Source organism: Protobothrops mucrosquamatus, unplaced genomic scaffold (assembly GCF_001527695.2).
Source record: "Protobothrops mucrosquamatus isolate PMUCROS unplaced genomic scaffold, P.Mucros_1.0 scaffold1240, whole genome shotgun sequence".
In the NCBI taxonomy this organism is placed as follows: domain Eukaryota; kingdom Metazoa; phylum Chordata; class Lepidosauria; order Squamata; family Viperidae; genus Protobothrops; species Protobothrops mucrosquamatus.
This window is the reverse complement of record NW_015387447.1, coordinates 27,058-44,545: the sequence shown is the minus strand read 5'-3', so window position 1 is coordinate 44,545 and position 17,488 is coordinate 27,058. Positions and strand designations below refer to the sequence as shown.

The window sequence follows — 17,488 nt, the reverse complement described above, 5'->3', positions numbered from 1 at the left end:
AAACATTCCTCCAGGAACCACTTTTACCCATTAAAAATGTGTATGTGTCTCACTGTTAGGTACTTATTTGATTTTATGACCAGATATTTAAGTTGTGATGCTGTCTGTTGAACAAATAGTGTAAATTACTGTCATATGTAAAATATTGAAAGATTTTTCAAATGCAAACCTTGCAAGATTACAAGTAAATTTGAGAGAGGGATATTCTGGATGTCCTCTTTAGTAAAAGTAGAAATATTTTATTCACCTACTTTTTAAATATGTAGTTCTTTCATTATCATTATTTTAACAGAAAAACTCAGACATCTTGGCAAGTGTGGAAGGAAAAGCAGTTGTTCGATTATATAATAAAATTTCCTATGTATTGGTGGAGTTTGAGGTACTTTATCACACAGCATGGATGAAAGAGATTTCACAGTTAGAGTATGGTAAGCTATTTAATCCATTGCAAACTCTATTGAATAATACCATTACTCTGTCCAATTACTTTGGGGAACTGTCTCTAATTACAATATTTGACTTTAGCATTGCAGGTTACACTATTGGTACGTCACCCTGAAACTGGAAAGCTACTGGTAAATTTTGATCCCAAGATTTTAGAGATTGTTCGAGAAACAAAATGTATGATAAAAATGGGTCTAGAAGTACCAGAGCAGGCAAAGAGGATAGTCAAAATTGAAGGAGAAGTAAAAGCAAACAAATTATGCTTGGAGGTAGGTAAAGAAGTGTGTTGATTTTTCAAATAACACTTATCTTTATGAAAAGTATACATTAAGGAGATTTTATGACATATGCTGGGAATATATTAACCCACAAGAAGAAAATAAAGAGAAAAGACAAAAAGGGTCAAGGTAATACTTCAATTACAAATTACATTTTGCTGGGGTAGGTGTGTATTGTCAGGAAAGAGAAGCAATCTCATTTAACTGACATTTAATTGAGAAATGTGCATCTATAAAAATGTCAAAATAGCTCAGCAATAATGCTCATACATGAATACAGAGTTCAGGGCAGGACCGTTAGAACACTTAAAGTATTAAATAAAAAGAGGCAGAGATGTCAGGATTATTGCTGTGGAAGAGGTCATTAAACTAGTGAAGTATACCCATAGATTCATTTGTCTGTCTGTCTGAGGTATTGCTTCATTATAAATATTGTATGAATCCATCTTCTGCATGTATGACTTATATTTCACTTACATTGCAATACATCTATATCAGCAGACCTATACTATTATCCTGATTAAACTCACTGTAATCCATTCCTATATTTTGGAATTTCAAAAGGCTTAACTATAAGTGAGTTATCCTAAGTCATGTTTGTTTCACTGTATCTTCTGTGAATTGTGAATGTCATCAGATAATACTGTTTTTGAGATCACATATCATCTGCTCAAACTGTCACAACATTTCGTGATTATCTGATGAAAATTCTTGCTTTATTCTGCACAAAACAAAAATGATAGTTTATCAATAAAAATAAAACATCATTTTCCTTTACATGTTGACATTTGTTATTCATTTGCCATTATGTAATAATAGATTCTTTAAGAGGGGAAAAATAAAAGTGCCTCAAATACAGTATCTTCCTAACAACATGTAATGTGGCAAATTTGCATACTATGTGGGTTAATTATCTCTGAATCTTCTTAAATGTGCCAAGAAGCTTTCTGCTTGAAACATCCTAATCTCTTTGTTATGTAGTCTAGCCCAACTACCTTCATATTAAAAAATCATAGGAACATTAGTTCTTTATAAGCAAAATGGCTTATGGTTTGGTTTTGTTTTAAAAAAAGTGTATTTTTTTACACAGAAATCTATCTAGGCTGAAGACTTTAGGAAACTCATTATATATTTTAATTTCCATTAATATTAATTTAAATCCTGAACATTTATTTTAATTCACAGAACATTCTACACTGCTATGAAAATTTGTGCCAAGAAGTTCCAACAGTGTTTGTCAACTTGATGGCACCTAAAATGAAGAAGGTATATTGAGATATCTATCTATATACTATTAAAACTCTCATTGTCATGAGTTTTAACTGGGAGAAGTGGTGCAATTTTTAAACTAAGATACCTCAAATGGGCTAACTTACAGAATATATCCAAAATCCAGCATTCTTGACTTTCAAGGAAATAAAATTTGGGGAAATTGTGGTTACATCAGTGCTACTGGTTGCTGGTGCACTGGTGCACTGCTCCTGCTGCTGCAATCATATGATCTTCATTTTCAACATTCTGTGACAATTTCCCACTCAGTCTCACAATTTTCACTCAGTCTCTCCTTCCCCAACCCACCTTCCTGCTGGAAAGGAAATGGAAGACAAAGGAAGAGAGGGAGGAACAGGCAAAAAGGAGGATAATGACAGTATGATTGGGAGAGAGGGAAGGAAACAAGGGGAAGAGAGGGGAAAAGGGAAGGAAGCAGAGAAGGGAGGGAGGAAGGAAGGAAAGGAAGGAAGGAAAAAAGGAAGATTTCTGATGTTCTCAGGCAGCTTTCAACAAGGAAACTAAATGGGGAAGCTGCAGTAAGTTGGAAGTTGCCTCCATTCCTGCTGCTTTTGTACCTACCCATAATCATTCTCTCTGTTTAGGTAAGGAAATATCTCTGAAATGATGACTCAATGGGTCACAGATTGCCTAGTATCTTTATGGATATTCATCTCTTCGTTACATTATGTCTTGACAATTGCAGTGTGCTTTCTAGGATGCTGCCCTATCTCTTTTACTATGCCATTAATGGTCAAAAACCTATTGTTAATGTTTTAATGTATTGTTTTATTTTTGTACTTTGTGTGAAAATTGTTTTAAATTTTACAAAGTTCACTTGGACAAAAATGTATTTATAAAAACAGAAATAAATATATTTTGCTATATAAACTATGTAAACAGAAGTGTCAGGAAGCAACTTAACAAAAGATTTCCAAGAATTGTAAGAAGTGGCAGGAAGAAATATTATAACAACATCTGTAAAGCCATTGAAAAGAAATGGGAAAAAATAAAAAATCTTTAAAAAGATCACTGAGCTCCAAAGGAGATTCCAACTTCAATTTTTTTACTAAAGTATTCTAATAGACAAGTAGTTGCCGATTAGAAAAAAAATAAAAAAGTTGGAAGGAGTATATTGAAATTCTGTATGATTGAAATGTCAACGTCTAAGATACTTAGAAGATATTTTCTATTTACAAGAACCTCTAGTTTTAGTTTTAGTATTGTGGGCAGGGTGTTTGTGTGTTTTTGAAGTCTGAAACAGAGCAGAAACCATGGTCAATAGTATTGAAAGCTACTGAGAGGTCAAGCAGAGCAAGAATGGATGCACAGCATTTATCCAACTCCTGGGAGATCATCTAAGAGCATAACCAATGCTGTTGTTATCCCATATTAGGGCCTGACTACTGATTGAAAGGAATCTAGATAATCTGCTTCACCTATGGTCCTCTAAAGCTGCTGTGCAATCACCTTTACTACCTTCCCCCCCAAAAGAGAGGTTAGATATTGGATAAAATTGTCCAATATATTGGGTCCGGAAATGGTTTCTTGAGGAGGAGATGAACTAGTCCCTCCTTAAGAGGCAGGGGAATGAATTCCTCATCCAAGGAGGAATTCACTACTATCAGAATCCATTGAGATGACACCCCCTTCCTGGCAATTTTAATTAGACAGAAAGGACATAAATTTAAAGAGCAGGTGGCTGAGCTTAAAGTCCTAAGGGTCCTGTCCAGTACTCAGGCACAACTTGTTCAAACTGTTTCCAAAGAATAGGGCAAGACTACCTTGGGCACTTCCTTGGGATTTACAACAAGACCAACATCCAGATAAGAATGAATTTGAGTGATTTATCCAACAGGAGTTGAGCAATCTCTTCCACATAGCCCTACAAGGGGGCCTCATCATCTCCTCTACCCAGTAGTATAGCTTTGGGTATGTGTTACTCAAAACAGGATCACAGGATGGCTACCTGCAGACATAATAAGGATGAAGAACTATTGTCACTTTGCCACTTTTACCAAACAAAGTAGGCCTTAATAGCAGTTCTAACCTGTGTTTGTTAAGTTCATCCCTTGTCATGGTTAAGCGATGCTCTAAAGGTCTTTTGTCTCATTTCATCTCCCTCAGTTCCTTCCTTTGTGGAGAATGATATGATTCATGAGAAGGGAAAGGTTGCATAGGTGTAATTTAGTTGAAGGATTTGGCAGCTCTCCTGTTCTAGATGGTAACCAATGGCTCAGGTAGACTGTATGGCAAACTGACAGGCACACCATCAGCTCCCCCTGAAACTTCTCTGGATCTATCAGTCACCGAGGGTGGCCTTATCTAATAGGCCCCACTTCCCCGCAACGGGTGATGGCACCAAAAAACCCCATGGTAATCAGGGCATGATTTGACCATGACAAGGGGGCCACCAACAAAGGGTGATATTAAAGAAGGGAGTCCACCTGAAAGGGAAGGGAAGACAGGGAAGATTTTCTTTAGGACTGTAGAAAATGCTTGTGATATTCTATTGAGTTTAGTGCAGTATAATCTATTAGATGCTAACAATCTACTATAGTCCTAATAATTCTTTTTTTATCTCTCCTTTTACTAGGTGGAATCTGTACTAAGGCAAGGTCTTACTGTTTTAACTTGGTCCTCTCTGACATTAAATAGCTTCTTTCAAGATGTTGATGAAGTTATGAAAATGTTTAATCAGCTTTTGAAAAAGGTATATTTAGTTTTCCCTAGTTCCATTAGTAGTATCAAGGATTGAATTTGGGCCCCAAGAATTCAAAGCATGTATCATGTTGCTGAATGTTGGCTCTACAGCTTAATTCAAATATACATTAATTTTCATCTTAATTTAATATTTATAATTATTCCAGTGTAGACAGCATATATAATCTATTCAGATTTCCCAAAAGTGTCATAAGACAGAAAGAACAGTACAGTTAATTTATTGTATTGTTATTTAATACAATTAAGTTACAGTTTTATTGAAGGATTGGAGCATAGAGGAATCTTTTATGTTGTATGGATTTAAATCACAGCTTTTTAATTTTAGTCTATTTTTAACTTAATCTAATTGATTAATCATACTATATGTTTTTCTAGTGGGGTTCTTATCACCCTCAAGTGTATTTTTTTTTAAAAAAAATTGAGCAAAATGTTTGTGTAATCCTAACAAGAAATCAATTAACAATCTTTTCTTTAATACAGATTAATGACTTGTGTGAAATGCAGATTGATTTAACACTGAAGGATATATCAAATACTCTGCTGCTGATATTACCTGAAAGTGCAACAAAAGTGGAGGACTTACTGGCACGCAATGAGGTAACCATAGTTTTAGCCATTCTTCTTTTGGTGAACATATGTGCATATATCCATAATGTGGGCTGTATAAAGAACAATTTTAGTTATTTAGCTATGAGAATTTTTAAATATTCTTTTAGAATTCTAAAGAATTCTATTTTTCATACTTCTCCACAAGATGGCAAACATCTCTATACCAGCATGTTTCCCTTTTAGTTTTATTGATTTGCTCAATATTTATGTTTTCTAAATGTATGTAAACTTCACTCATCTCTGTTGATGAAAAACCAGTGCTTTAAAATGCTGAATAACTTCAGAAATTTACTTTGTAGGATATTCATTTCACCTTATGTAATTATACATTCAGTCTTAAAGAACCTGCTTCAGTTTGTTATTAGCAGTTCCTCTGAATTTACCACACAGTTCTAATTATTATGATTTATTTTAACTACATAACTGCCATTCATTTTTGAAAACCTTATATTCTAAATAGCAGAAAATAATTGTACTAGTAAATATGAAATCATTGATGCTTCAACCACAAAAGTCATCTACGTAAGTTGAAGAGCTTCAGTATCAGACTATATCTGTAGAAGTAATACATGCCTTAGCATATGCACATGTAATAATTAATAATGCCACCATTATTTAATGTTTGTATTTCATTTCCATAGTAGAAAACTGTTTATGCCTTAGTTACCTCCATTTGGGATTGGAGGTAAGCTATGTACTGTACATTGAGCTGCTCTTGAAAGCCACTAGAAACTATGGCTGGTTCTGAATATAGCAGCTTAAATAATTACGGGCATTCCTTCGTTTGCTCACGTAACATATCTATTTCAAGAGCTGCACTTGTTTTCCATGTGTACCGAATGTCACCTATAAAGCCCTTCAGAGAACACAGTGGTGGCACAGTGGTTAGAATGCAGTACTGCAGGCTATTTTACAGGGTGAACTTTTCCCAACAATCGTGGAAGTTTCAATTCCACTGTGACAGGGTTTATGATCTTAGTGATGGGAAACGTTCACCCTGTGTTTCATTGCAGTCTATTAAAACCTTTATTAGAATCCTCTATGAGAACTGTCTCAAAGAAGCCGCCGGGTCCAGTAGTGGTAGAGGGGGAGACACGTTATGAAATAAAATGAATTCTTGATTCTAGGTTGTACAAGGGAAAGTTACAGTACCTCGTTCAGTGGAAAGGCTATCCCCTTTCAGAAGCTACATGGGTGAAATGTACTAATGTGAAAGCGGATAGATTAATAAAAAAAGTTTTACGATAAATACCCTCACAAGCTTCGAGGGAATACTTACCCTGCTTTTTGTTTCCCCTACATGAGACTCTTTCTTTCTGAGAGGGGCAGACTGTCAATTCTACAAATGAGCATGGCTGCAGCCATTTTTCCTACTTATTTTCAGTTGCCACATAGAATGGAGGGAAGGGGGTTGCTCAGGTGCTTCGCTAGTCAAAATAATCGTTTATCCCGTGGGAACCAAGGTCATTGGCTGCTCCTGAGACTGTAGGCTGGTCGTTATGTAAAAAGCTTGCTGAGAAGATTTATTGCAGAATTGTTACGTTTGTCTCCAGACTTGGTTTCACTTTTCTCCTCCATCTCAAGTCTTTGCCGAGTTGTTACTGCTCTCCCAAAAGTGAGTGGGTAGGCGGTCGGAGTCCAGCATCCTGAGAAAATGAAGTTTCATGAAAACTTGGCTTAATGTCAAGGTTCCGACAGACAGAGATAAATAAAGCAGAACTCCGAGGCTTGCAAATTCCCCAAAAAACATGTTTATTAGTTACAAAGTATCAGCACGTCAAAAGTGAAACCAAGTCTGCCGACACATATAACAATTCCCCAATACATCTTCTCGGCGGATTTTTTACGCAACACCCAGCTTGCAGTCTCAGGAGCAGCCAATGACCTTGGTTCATTATTTTGACTAGCGAAGCACCTGGGCAACCCCGCTCCTTCCATTCTATGCGGCAACCAAAAATGAGTAGGAAAAATGGCTTCAGCCATGCTCATTTGTAGAGTTGACAATATGCTGACTTTGTAAACCACTTAGAGAGGGCTGTAAAGCACTGTGAAGCAGTATATAAGTCTAAGTGATATTGCTATCTCACAGACTGACTTCTGCCAATAGTTTCCACCTGCCCAATTAGATGAGGATGAGTGGTTTCTCTCTAGGGCCATGATGTCATCTACCATGGCCTTTTATTCTGGAGTAGCATCTCACTGAATGCTTAATTTGCCTTATCACACTTGGGATTCCGAAAGTCAATCACATCTGGCTTTGAGGGAGATTCTTCCTGCATATGAATATTGATTATATCAGTTGTTTTTGTTCCCCAGCAAAGGTTATCTTTGTCAATGTTGCTGAGGAGCGCTTAGAGCTTGGTTGTTTTAATCTTGTTTATGCACATAAAGTCTTTAAGTTGCCCAGTCAATGATCAAAACTACATAAAAGTCTAGTAAAATAAATAGAATGCTGTTATTTTATTTAAACAGGTACACACAAAGGAATGGGCTGAAATATTAAACAATAAAAGTAGGCATATAGAAGATGCTGTACAAGAACTCATATCAATATTTGAGCAAATTTATGAAGTTAAACATGTCAAAAAGCCGGCTCCCAAAAAATTTCAAACATCAGGTATCTACGGCTCCCTTCATCATTAAGAACTTAACTATCATTGTCAAGACTTTTTCTATTTATTTACAGACATTTTAATAATTAATGATATTTCTCTGTAATTTTAATTTTGGAAGCATAACAAGGAATACAGGTCTTTATTATCAGTCATTAGAACAAGAACTTTTGCTGCCTGAAAATAATATATTCTGGCCTGTATTTAATAGAAGCTAAATTGTTTATCTGGCAGTATTCCCAGGTAAGAAGTTCTGGGATGCTGCAGGACTGTGGGAGGGAGGCTATGGGAGGGTACTGCTGCAGCACTGTGTGAGCACAGGAAAACCATGGGATGCAGAGTGTGGTGCTGGACAAGTGCAGGTAGGACCTGGGGTGTGAGGGTGCAGTGCTTTGTGAGCTAGTAAAACCAAGGGGTAGGAGGGTATGGTGCTGTGTGAGTGCAGAAAGCCCATGGAGTGGAGGGCGCAGCTCTGCAGGAGCATAAGAGCACCAGGGGATAGAAGGTGCAGTATGTGGTGCAAGCATGTAAGCTTGGAGGACTTATCAAAATGACTTGCAACTTTTCTGGTTGGCTTCCCCATTGATTTTGCTTGTAGGAAGCTTGCAGAGAAGGACACAAATGGCAATCGTGACCACGGCTCCCTGCAATATTGTAATTATGAGCTGGACATCCAGTGTGTACAGTATCCTGTGATGGCCAGAATCCCGAGGATTGATCATATGTCCCAAAAGGGGGAAAGATGTACTTCCAAAATTTACAAGATTCTGTTTATGTAACTTTATAATAAAGTAGAGCTACTACTTCTGGTTAAGTTTCTTATCTGGACTACCTCACAAGGCTGACATTAACCTTGCAAGTCTGAAAATACATCTCAGGTAGAAAGGGCACAACTGGCACATGATTATGGGAAATTATGGTATCTTTCTGGACTATTTATTGTGATTACGAGTGGGATGAATAATGTGTTCTCTGACTAGTGTTGGCGGGCAACGGATGGGAGAAACTGAGCTAGAAAACTCTGAAATTCAGGGTGCATCAGGGTCAATGCTCCCATCCCTTGGTTAATATTTGCCAGAGGTTGGTAGGTGAGGACATTCATTAATTTTGAGTCAGATTATCATCAATACACTGAAGACACCAGGTATACATCTTAACCCCAATCTGACAAGGTGAATTGTCAAGGCTCAGTGTCTATTGAGTCCCAATTTGGAGGAATGGACTATCTTCCAAATGCTGGGTTTTATATAATATTATTGGACACAAAGTTTGTATAAAAGGTTTTTTTTAAAAAAAAAACACGATAGCAATATAATACTGGTTATTATATTTGTAATCTCTGTGCCTAAGTCATCAAGTGCAGGAGTAGAATCAGTTGGGTTTTCCTCTATTAGGTGGAGAATCAATTGTTCCTATGATGTTTCTGCCCCCATTTCATGTTTCTCTTAACATTTACATCAGTGCTTATGCCAAAGGCTCAAATAATATGACCATTAAATCTTAACTTTCACTTAAATGACTACTGATAGAAGCAATATGTATTGTGCTCTATCTATTTAGGATTCTGTGGAGATCTTAGATCGAATGTGTGAATGGATGCAAACTCTCCCACAATGTATACTATATCAACTTATGCACATGGCTGTTGATTGAATGACTTCTCTTATTTGAAACAGAAGGAAAACATGTAGCATTTGGAGGTGGAGAAGAAGAGAGACTCTCTTCAGGGTCTTCAATTATGATTAGTAGTGAAGAAGCTGAGGACAGTGAAAAAGAGGATGAATTCAAAAAGGTATTTCATCACCTATTGAACATTTATTCAATATACATATTATTGAAATAATGGAAATAATTTAAAAAACAATTGCATTATTTATTAGAATAATTGTTGAATATCTTTCTAACTTTCCCCTAATATATTTCATGTTGTGAAAGTACTTTAATTGAACAAAATTATAGGCAAATTTAGTGCAGAATTATCTTGCTGATACAGTATGATTTAAAATAGAAAAGTGGCAAATAGGAGAGATGCTGAAATCATCCCCTCCTTTTTTGCTAGAAACTTTTCTTCTCACCCAATTTTCAATTGGTGAGACTTAGTTCTGAGGTTTATACTGGCCAAGTATAAACAAGGAGAAGAAAGTATATGCCTAGTGCTACTTTCTGCCAATACCTCTAAGGTAGGGTTGTCAAACTGAAGCCGCGCCCACCCCATTATCGGCAATGGCAAAACCGTCCCGATATGTTGCGCAACGTCATGTGATGTCGCGAGTTTGACATGTCTGCGCTAAGGAATCACTTAGATCAAAGGTCTAAGGGGCATGCTGGCCGGGGAATTCTGGGAGTTGAAGTCCACAAGTCTTTAAGTTGCTAAGTTAGGAGATCCCTGACTTAGATCCATGCTTATTACCTAGCTGTGCTTTCAGTTCATTATTAACATCAGCCTTGTCAGGTTGGTTTGTTCTGAGTCAGATCTCATTTGCATTACATGAGTTTTTCTTGTGGCTCATTTAGTTGAAAATAGGAATGTTGTTTTCAGCAGGATATTCAGCATCAGTAACCTTCATGGGCTATGCCAGAAGAAGTAAATTGCTGAATGATTTTGAACAGGTATGTAGTTGATATGAATCTAAACTGAAGCTTTTAACTGCAGGAATGCAAAGAGGTAGTTGCATATTTTAGCCATCAGTTGCTGGATAGCCTGCAGAAAACTACACGATTATCCTTAGATGCTCTTAAAAGAAGAGTATTTGTTTCAAGGTAAGTGATATAAGTGAAAAAATATTTTCCCACCTACCCTAATACACTTGGCACTTTTGTTTCTACCAGCAGAAAGAAACAAATGAGAAAATTCCAGCTGAATGTTTCCTTAAGAACCAATAAAGTTCTCAATACCAAGAAATAAACAAATCCCTGAATTCCTAACTTCACCTGCTATTCCTTGATCATTTGCTTTTTAACCATAAAAGTAAAGGTATTCAGTAAATATATTCAGAATTTGTATTTTTTCTTAATCCAGTAGGGTATCACCATGACTTTCATTAAAAAACCAAGGATTTTTGACTGTGTATGCTCATTATGATAAAGAGTCTCCTTTCTATGGCTTAGTATATGGTGAAAAGTCAGCTGTGACTTATTTCATAGACTGGTTAATGCAATATGTGAACATTTAAGCTGCAAGTGAGATGGATCCTTCCTTGGATGGTCCATGTAGCTATCAGAAGTTAATCTTAACTCAAAATGTTTCATCTTTATAAAACTAGTATGTCCATACAAAACATAGTGCTGGATATAGTAGTATAGAAATTTGCAGTGCTTACTCTTGCTTTGTTATTTATTAAACATAAAATAACCTTTAATCAATGGCCTATCTTAGCCCTGGGTGGTGAGTGCCACTAAGGCCTAACAGATTCCTCTGAGAAGCCCATGATAGTCCTTTTCTCCCTGAGTTCTTGTTTAATATACTAAATGATTTAATCCTCATTTCTTGTTCAGCTCCACCAACTTTGGACGGCTGCCTTATTTACCTCAGACAACAGTCAAACCTGAAGATGTTGTTACTTTTCTGAAAGCTGAAGTGCACTTAGCCATTCCTCATGTGGTAAGTGTTTTTTGTAATATGTGATTTTTGCAATCACAGAGGAGGTAATCCATCATCTGTGAATTTCTTCTGACCATGTCACTTGTGCGGTGCTACTTAACATGGTTATTAAAAGCTTGGATAATGCAATAGGCAATACAAAGATGGTTAAAATGACAGGAGAAAAGGGTATGGATGTGTCAGGAAGAGACAAGAAGCTTGGAAAGCTGATCTGGTAACAAAAATGAATTAAAAAAATAAAATACATTTAAATAGAATGTAGCACTAAATACACAAATTGTCATGACATAAATATCATATAGAAATATCGATTTCATGCATGCTGTGAAATAAAATTTTGTCCATGGAAGCTTATATTGTACACATTTGCTTTAAGGTGCTTCAGGATTTATTTTCAGCTCTTTTCAAAGTCAGTTCATTGAATTTCAAATGTAGCAAAAGCTCCAGGCACAACTGAACTGCAAAGAAATGGATGACATTCTGTTTCCTAATTTCTAGAATTAAAATTGCACAACACAACATGGCTTTAGCTGTATATTAGAGTAAGTGAAGTGTTTCATATTATTGCACCATTTAGTAGTATTGGAAATTCTGGGTCACAAGAAGGAAGCCATAATAGAAGTTCCATTCCATTCCCGTGCTGCCTCTATTTCTGGAAGAGGAAGGGCAGATGTAGAGAGAAACTGTGCACGAACAGTTTTCATATTTGCAAAAATCTGCTCACTAGCTCAAACCCTGCATATTAGCAGTGTGATGGATCATAACACACTTAAGATTTTGGTTCTTTCTCTGTAACCTGGAAAAATTGCAGCTTTTATGTTTCACTTCATTTGAACGTGCAGATCTAATATTTCATAGATTACACATTGAAACACATAATTTTGCATCAGTGAGCTGGTGATTGATGGTAATAACCAACTCACCATATGTATTTCTTGAAAAATGTCTTTTTTTCCTTTATTTTTAGGTGATGGTGCCCAGTTTGGATGATATCCAGCAAGCCATCAACCGTATGATTCAGTTGACCTTGGATGTAAGCCGGGGTGTGGCTCACTGGGGCCAGCATCACTTGTTAAAATCCAACAACCAGGGGGAAGGCAATGTTCCTGCATCGCCTAGTGCATTAGGGAAGCTACAAAAAAAAGAAGAAAGTGAGATCACTGTTTCTCTTTTTTCCCCTCTTTTAAAAATATTGCTTCTAAAATTTTAGCCTTATTTCAGCTACCCAGAAGAAAGTCATAGTAGAATTCTAAGAATGCTGATTGAGATGTAAATCCCTATATACTGAATGGAGTTTGCTTTCTTAAATAGGTATATAGAGTAGAATTGCATTTTATCTCTATTACGACAAATTATGAAAGCATAATAGAAATTAGTTTTATCAATTAGCTAACCTCCAATTATTTTAAATTATTTCTCTCATAAGATCTCATAGACTCAGAAATATAGGTGTTTGTCCAGCACATTTGAACACCACTAGGTTAGAAAACCTAGCTTATTTAATTAGATGCTTAATCATGTCATTATAAAGAAATTAGTTTACTTTTAATATAATTAGTATAAAACACATGTAAGGTCTGTAATGTGGTTTTGAAAAGGCTATTTCATTTACGAATACAAATGGTACAATGTACTTTTCTTTGACACAGATTTCATGATAGTTTTCAACAATAGAGTATTATCATTTGTTTTCCTTACTCTAGAAATGTTAACATATTGTAAATTTTTTATGTATATGCAAGACACTTAGTTTGTAATACTTTTTCTTATTAAGTTTGTTACTGTTTTCTTTTTTATATTCTTGCTATTTTGTCTACTTTTTAAAACTTTCTATTTTGTCTATTTTTTATAAAACAATAAATAACTGTTAGCAAGCTATGGTTGCCTCTAATCCAATTAGCACTGCTTTAATACAGTAATTACTCTTTAGTTTAAAATTAAACTAGAATTGCAACTGATTTGCCAGTATTCCTACACTTTTTTATTATGAATTTCCCATTGTGTTCATTCCACACTAGTGAATATGATGTAGCTGCTATGATAGAACAATTTGAATGGTTCCCTATAACTCCAAGCCAAGAGGTGTTGAGGGCCATTAACATGGTGCCTTTAAAAACAGACTGGATAAGATGCTCAGAGTCTCCTAGAACTGTTAGACAGATGGCAAATAAATGTAATAATAAATAAATAAAATATGCTTGTGGAGGACTCATCTATTAAAGATTGTTGCTCTTGAAGTTTCAGTATTAGCTCTACATTGGGAGTACCTTGTCTTGAACATGGAGGGGAAGGAGTCTCTCTCCATTTCCTATTTGATAAAGAAAACACTTTCCTTTATGTGTATTTTTAAGGATGTTTCATTAGTACTGAAACATTTTTCTGATTAATATTTTATTTAAATGAAAAACACTCTAGTACTCTAGCTTCATAATATTATTGTGTTAACATATGTCCTATGGTTTTATACAGATATAACGGTGTAAGAATCATCATTTTAAATAATTAAAACCCCTTTTTGACCAGTATTTTCATTTTAAAAATTAAGGACAATTTTTGTGTAGCTATATATCACTATCCCTGTCTTTCAGTTTAAATAGTCCTAATCAGAGAAGCAGCTTAATATTCAGTAAATATTATTTAAAAATAAATGAACCGTGATAGGTTCAGCTTTCTAACACTTACCAACCATTTTAGTTCTTCCCATTTGAAAATATGGAAACATTGCACTAAAGACATTTTCAACTACAGTTTTCTGATAAATTTTAGTTAAGAGAGAGGATATAGGTATGAATAGATGAATCCTGTCTCCTGCCAATGAGATTAACAATATTTCACATAGGTGGGACTACTGCTTTCTTTTCTGGAAAACATATAATCACATCTGGCCAATTAAAGAGATTGTTCTACTGCAGTATTTTGCTGATTTCCTGGCTATGACAAATAAAACAAAAACTTAAATAATATAAATATTGTATACTTGTAATATTTTAGATTTTATATTTCATATTTTATATATTTATATCTTGTTTTTTATCAAAATGTGATGTGAATGTGTCATATTACAAATAAATAAATTCTATTGCAGTCAAGAAAATATATATGTATAAAATAAAGATGTGAAATATTTGTGTGGTGTGTTAATTTTTTTTCAGAAACACTAGAGGACCAATTTCCTGTCAGAAAGCTGAGAAATTTTTATCCGGGTGTGGCAGAACATAAGGATATATCGAAATTAGTTGTGCTTTTGTCCTCAGCAGTAAACTCAGTAAGGAAAGCTGCAAGTGAAGCATTGCAAGACTTTCAAAAGTATAAAGCCCTGTGGACAGAAGACAGGGATGCTAAAGTTCAGGTAACACCCATTTTGGAATCTTTGGCATGTGAAAGATAGATAACATAGTTTCAGTTTAAGGAAAAGGCAAAGCAGTTGTAAAACAGCATCTTCAGCATTAGCAGTGAGCTTGCTATCCAATAATGGTGCGTTACACTAAAGGAATTACAAATGTTTGAGGCCTACTTAGAATCAGGTCTCAACAAATTGACATAATTCATTCAGTCATTTATTAAGGATTACCAGTATTGTTTTTGAAAGCCAGATTTGTTGTTTCTTTGACATCGATGCACATATAGCACCTCCTGGGGAAGAATAGAAGAGTAGAACATTTTTGATGCAACTAATGGGAAAGACAATTAATCAGTCATTGAGTAATAATAATGTTTCCTCTAGTCCCATAAGGATTCTGAGATGGGGCTTGGCATCAACCATTTTGATGTGTTTTTGTATACAATAGTTATCTCTTTGTAACATTCAGAATCCCTAATAAAGTTAAAGAACCAGCTTTGGCAACTGATGTAGGGCTGTACTGTATTATAGTACAGAGCAATATAGACCAGCTGCAAAGTGTGGCCTTCAGCAGCTAAAAACAAATTCCTGGATATTCTAGGAGTGGGTAGTTGGTGGGGAGATATTGTCACAAGGGAGACAATGAAGAAGAGGGTAGGAATATGTGCATAGCCACAAGCAAATCTATTGTTTATGGTTTACCTATAGCAATTCAATGCATGTGACTTAGTAGAAAGGACCAGAATTGAAAAACTTGATTCTAGTTAAATAAACAATATTAATGGTTGCAATTCTTCACAGCAATTTTTGGCCAATAATCCATCTCTGACTGAGATCCGATCAGAAATTCTTCATTATGCTACCTTTGAACAGGAAATAGAAGATTTAAAACCAACAGTTTCTGTTGGCCCCATTGAACTCAATACAGGTATGAAATGGTGTAAGAGGTTGCAATATTTGGAAAAGCATCTAACAGTTAGAAGACAGAAACATTTGCATAGATAAAATTAGCAAAAATGGTGCAGTAGTATATATCTTTAAATAATATTCATATGTTAATTTTATGTGAATTGCTGTATCAATATTTTTGCTTTTGTATGATCAGCTTAATCATGCTTAGAACATGCCTATTCATTTCATTAAAAATTCTCTGAAGATGACTTATTTCAGATCCAATCTCTTGATTCTATGCTTCTCTAGATCCGTACTGACCTCTGTCCAATTTATACTTTAAAAAAATGTAAAAAGACAATAATTAATGAAAAGTTGGGCACAGCAATATTAATAGAAATTGATTAAAATATAAAAATATACTTTTAATATAGCCAGTAATAGTTTTACTGATAATTTTTTTTTAAAAAATGGAATCTATAAAAATATCAAAAACATCAATAAATATGATAAATATCACAAAGAAAAAGATTAAAATGTGGCATGACTCCAGCCATGGCCATAAATCAATAGACCAATTTTTAAAGAAGAAATGGTCTTAAAAAGATTATACAGAAATTATCTTCCATCAATTACAGCCATGTTAGAAAGGGGATCAGTTTTGCACGTGTAATTCCCAATTTCTCTCTAAATCTTTGTGCATCATGAAAACTAGTATATGATTATATAGAATGTATATCAGCTATTCTAAACAATTGGGACCACAAAGATTTCTAGTTAGAGGGAGGAGCCTATGGACTTAGCTTCCTCTTTCAAGTTTGACAAACAACCACTGAGAATGTAACAACTGAGCATAGATACCTGATTATATGTTTTAAAATCTTTTGAGTTTGAAAGCTTAGGATTTTCAACAAACATTTCTCAACATTTAGTCTTTTGGGGCAAAAATATTTCAGGGACTTGGTGTTCAAACAATAGAAACCCAAAGCTCTTTATGCATGCAAAACTAGTGCCACAACTATTTCAGGCCCAGATGATAAGTTGTACATTTTCTGACAGTATAGTTCTATTTTAGAGTAGTTTGTACAATTCATTTAAGAATGAGGCATTCACATATCAATAGCTTGGCATATGCAGTATGACAATTTTTCAACAGGGCCGATGAAATTAGCTCTTTCAATTGAAGCAAAAGCATGGAAAATGTTGCTCTGTCGCTATTTAAATGAAGAATACAAGAAAAAAATGCAAGACATGATAAGTTTTATAACGGAGTATCTGAAAAAATTATCTCGACCAATTCGAGATTTGGATGATGTTCGTTTTGCTATGGAAGCTCTGTCCAATATACGCGATAAAGAAATAGAGATGGATATGACAATGGGACCTATTGAAGTAAGTTCCTTAAAAGCAAGAATCTTATTCAAACAAGTTTTTTTAAAAAAAATAAATAATAAGAATGTTCAACAGTGTGAAATGTGTGATACTGATTTTGTTTTAGGAAGCCTACACAATTTTATATAGATTTGAAGTTGAAGTAACAAAGGAAGAATCAGAAGGTGTTGATACCTTACGGTACTCTTTTAATAAGCTTCAAAGCAAAGCAGTAAGTATGTTAAAAGCTTATTATATAACAATAGTTTATGAATATAAACTCACAATATACAAAATAAATGAAATTGTTCTATAATAGCAATAGTCCTGGTATATGGCTCTCTACAAA

The 17,488-nt window shown here is 34.9% G+C and overlaps 1 protein-coding gene across 1 annotated transcript in view; it reads left to right on the top strand.

Moving 5' to 3' along the window:
• LOC107292002 (dynein heavy chain 8, axonemal) overlaps window positions 1–17,488 on the top strand; it is a gene marked incomplete at its 3' end in the record, with an annotated part of 59,151 nt that overhangs the window by 18,332 nt on the left and 23,331 nt on the right. The window contains exons 13-26 of the mRNA XM_029285066.1: window positions 293–428; window positions 526–713; window positions 1,908–1,988; window positions 4,588–4,704; window positions 5,196–5,312; window positions 7,797–7,941; window positions 9,613–9,728; window positions 10,590–10,696; window positions 11,432–11,537; window positions 12,505–12,688; window positions 14,690–14,886; window positions 15,679–15,805; window positions 16,925–17,160; window positions 17,267–17,371. Of these exons, the coding sequence (XP_029140899.1) occupies window positions 293–428; window positions 526–713; window positions 1,908–1,988; window positions 4,588–4,704; window positions 5,196–5,312; window positions 7,797–7,941; window positions 9,613–9,728; window positions 10,590–10,696; window positions 11,432–11,537; window positions 12,505–12,688; window positions 14,690–14,886; window positions 15,679–15,805; window positions 16,925–17,160; window positions 17,267–17,371 (1,962 nt within the window). The remainder of the gene's footprint in view (window positions 1–292; window positions 429–525; window positions 714–1,907; window positions 1,989–4,587; window positions 4,705–5,195; window positions 5,313–7,796; window positions 7,942–9,612; window positions 9,729–10,589; window positions 10,697–11,431; window positions 11,538–12,504; window positions 12,689–14,689; window positions 14,887–15,678; window positions 15,806–16,924; window positions 17,161–17,266; window positions 17,372–17,488) is intronic.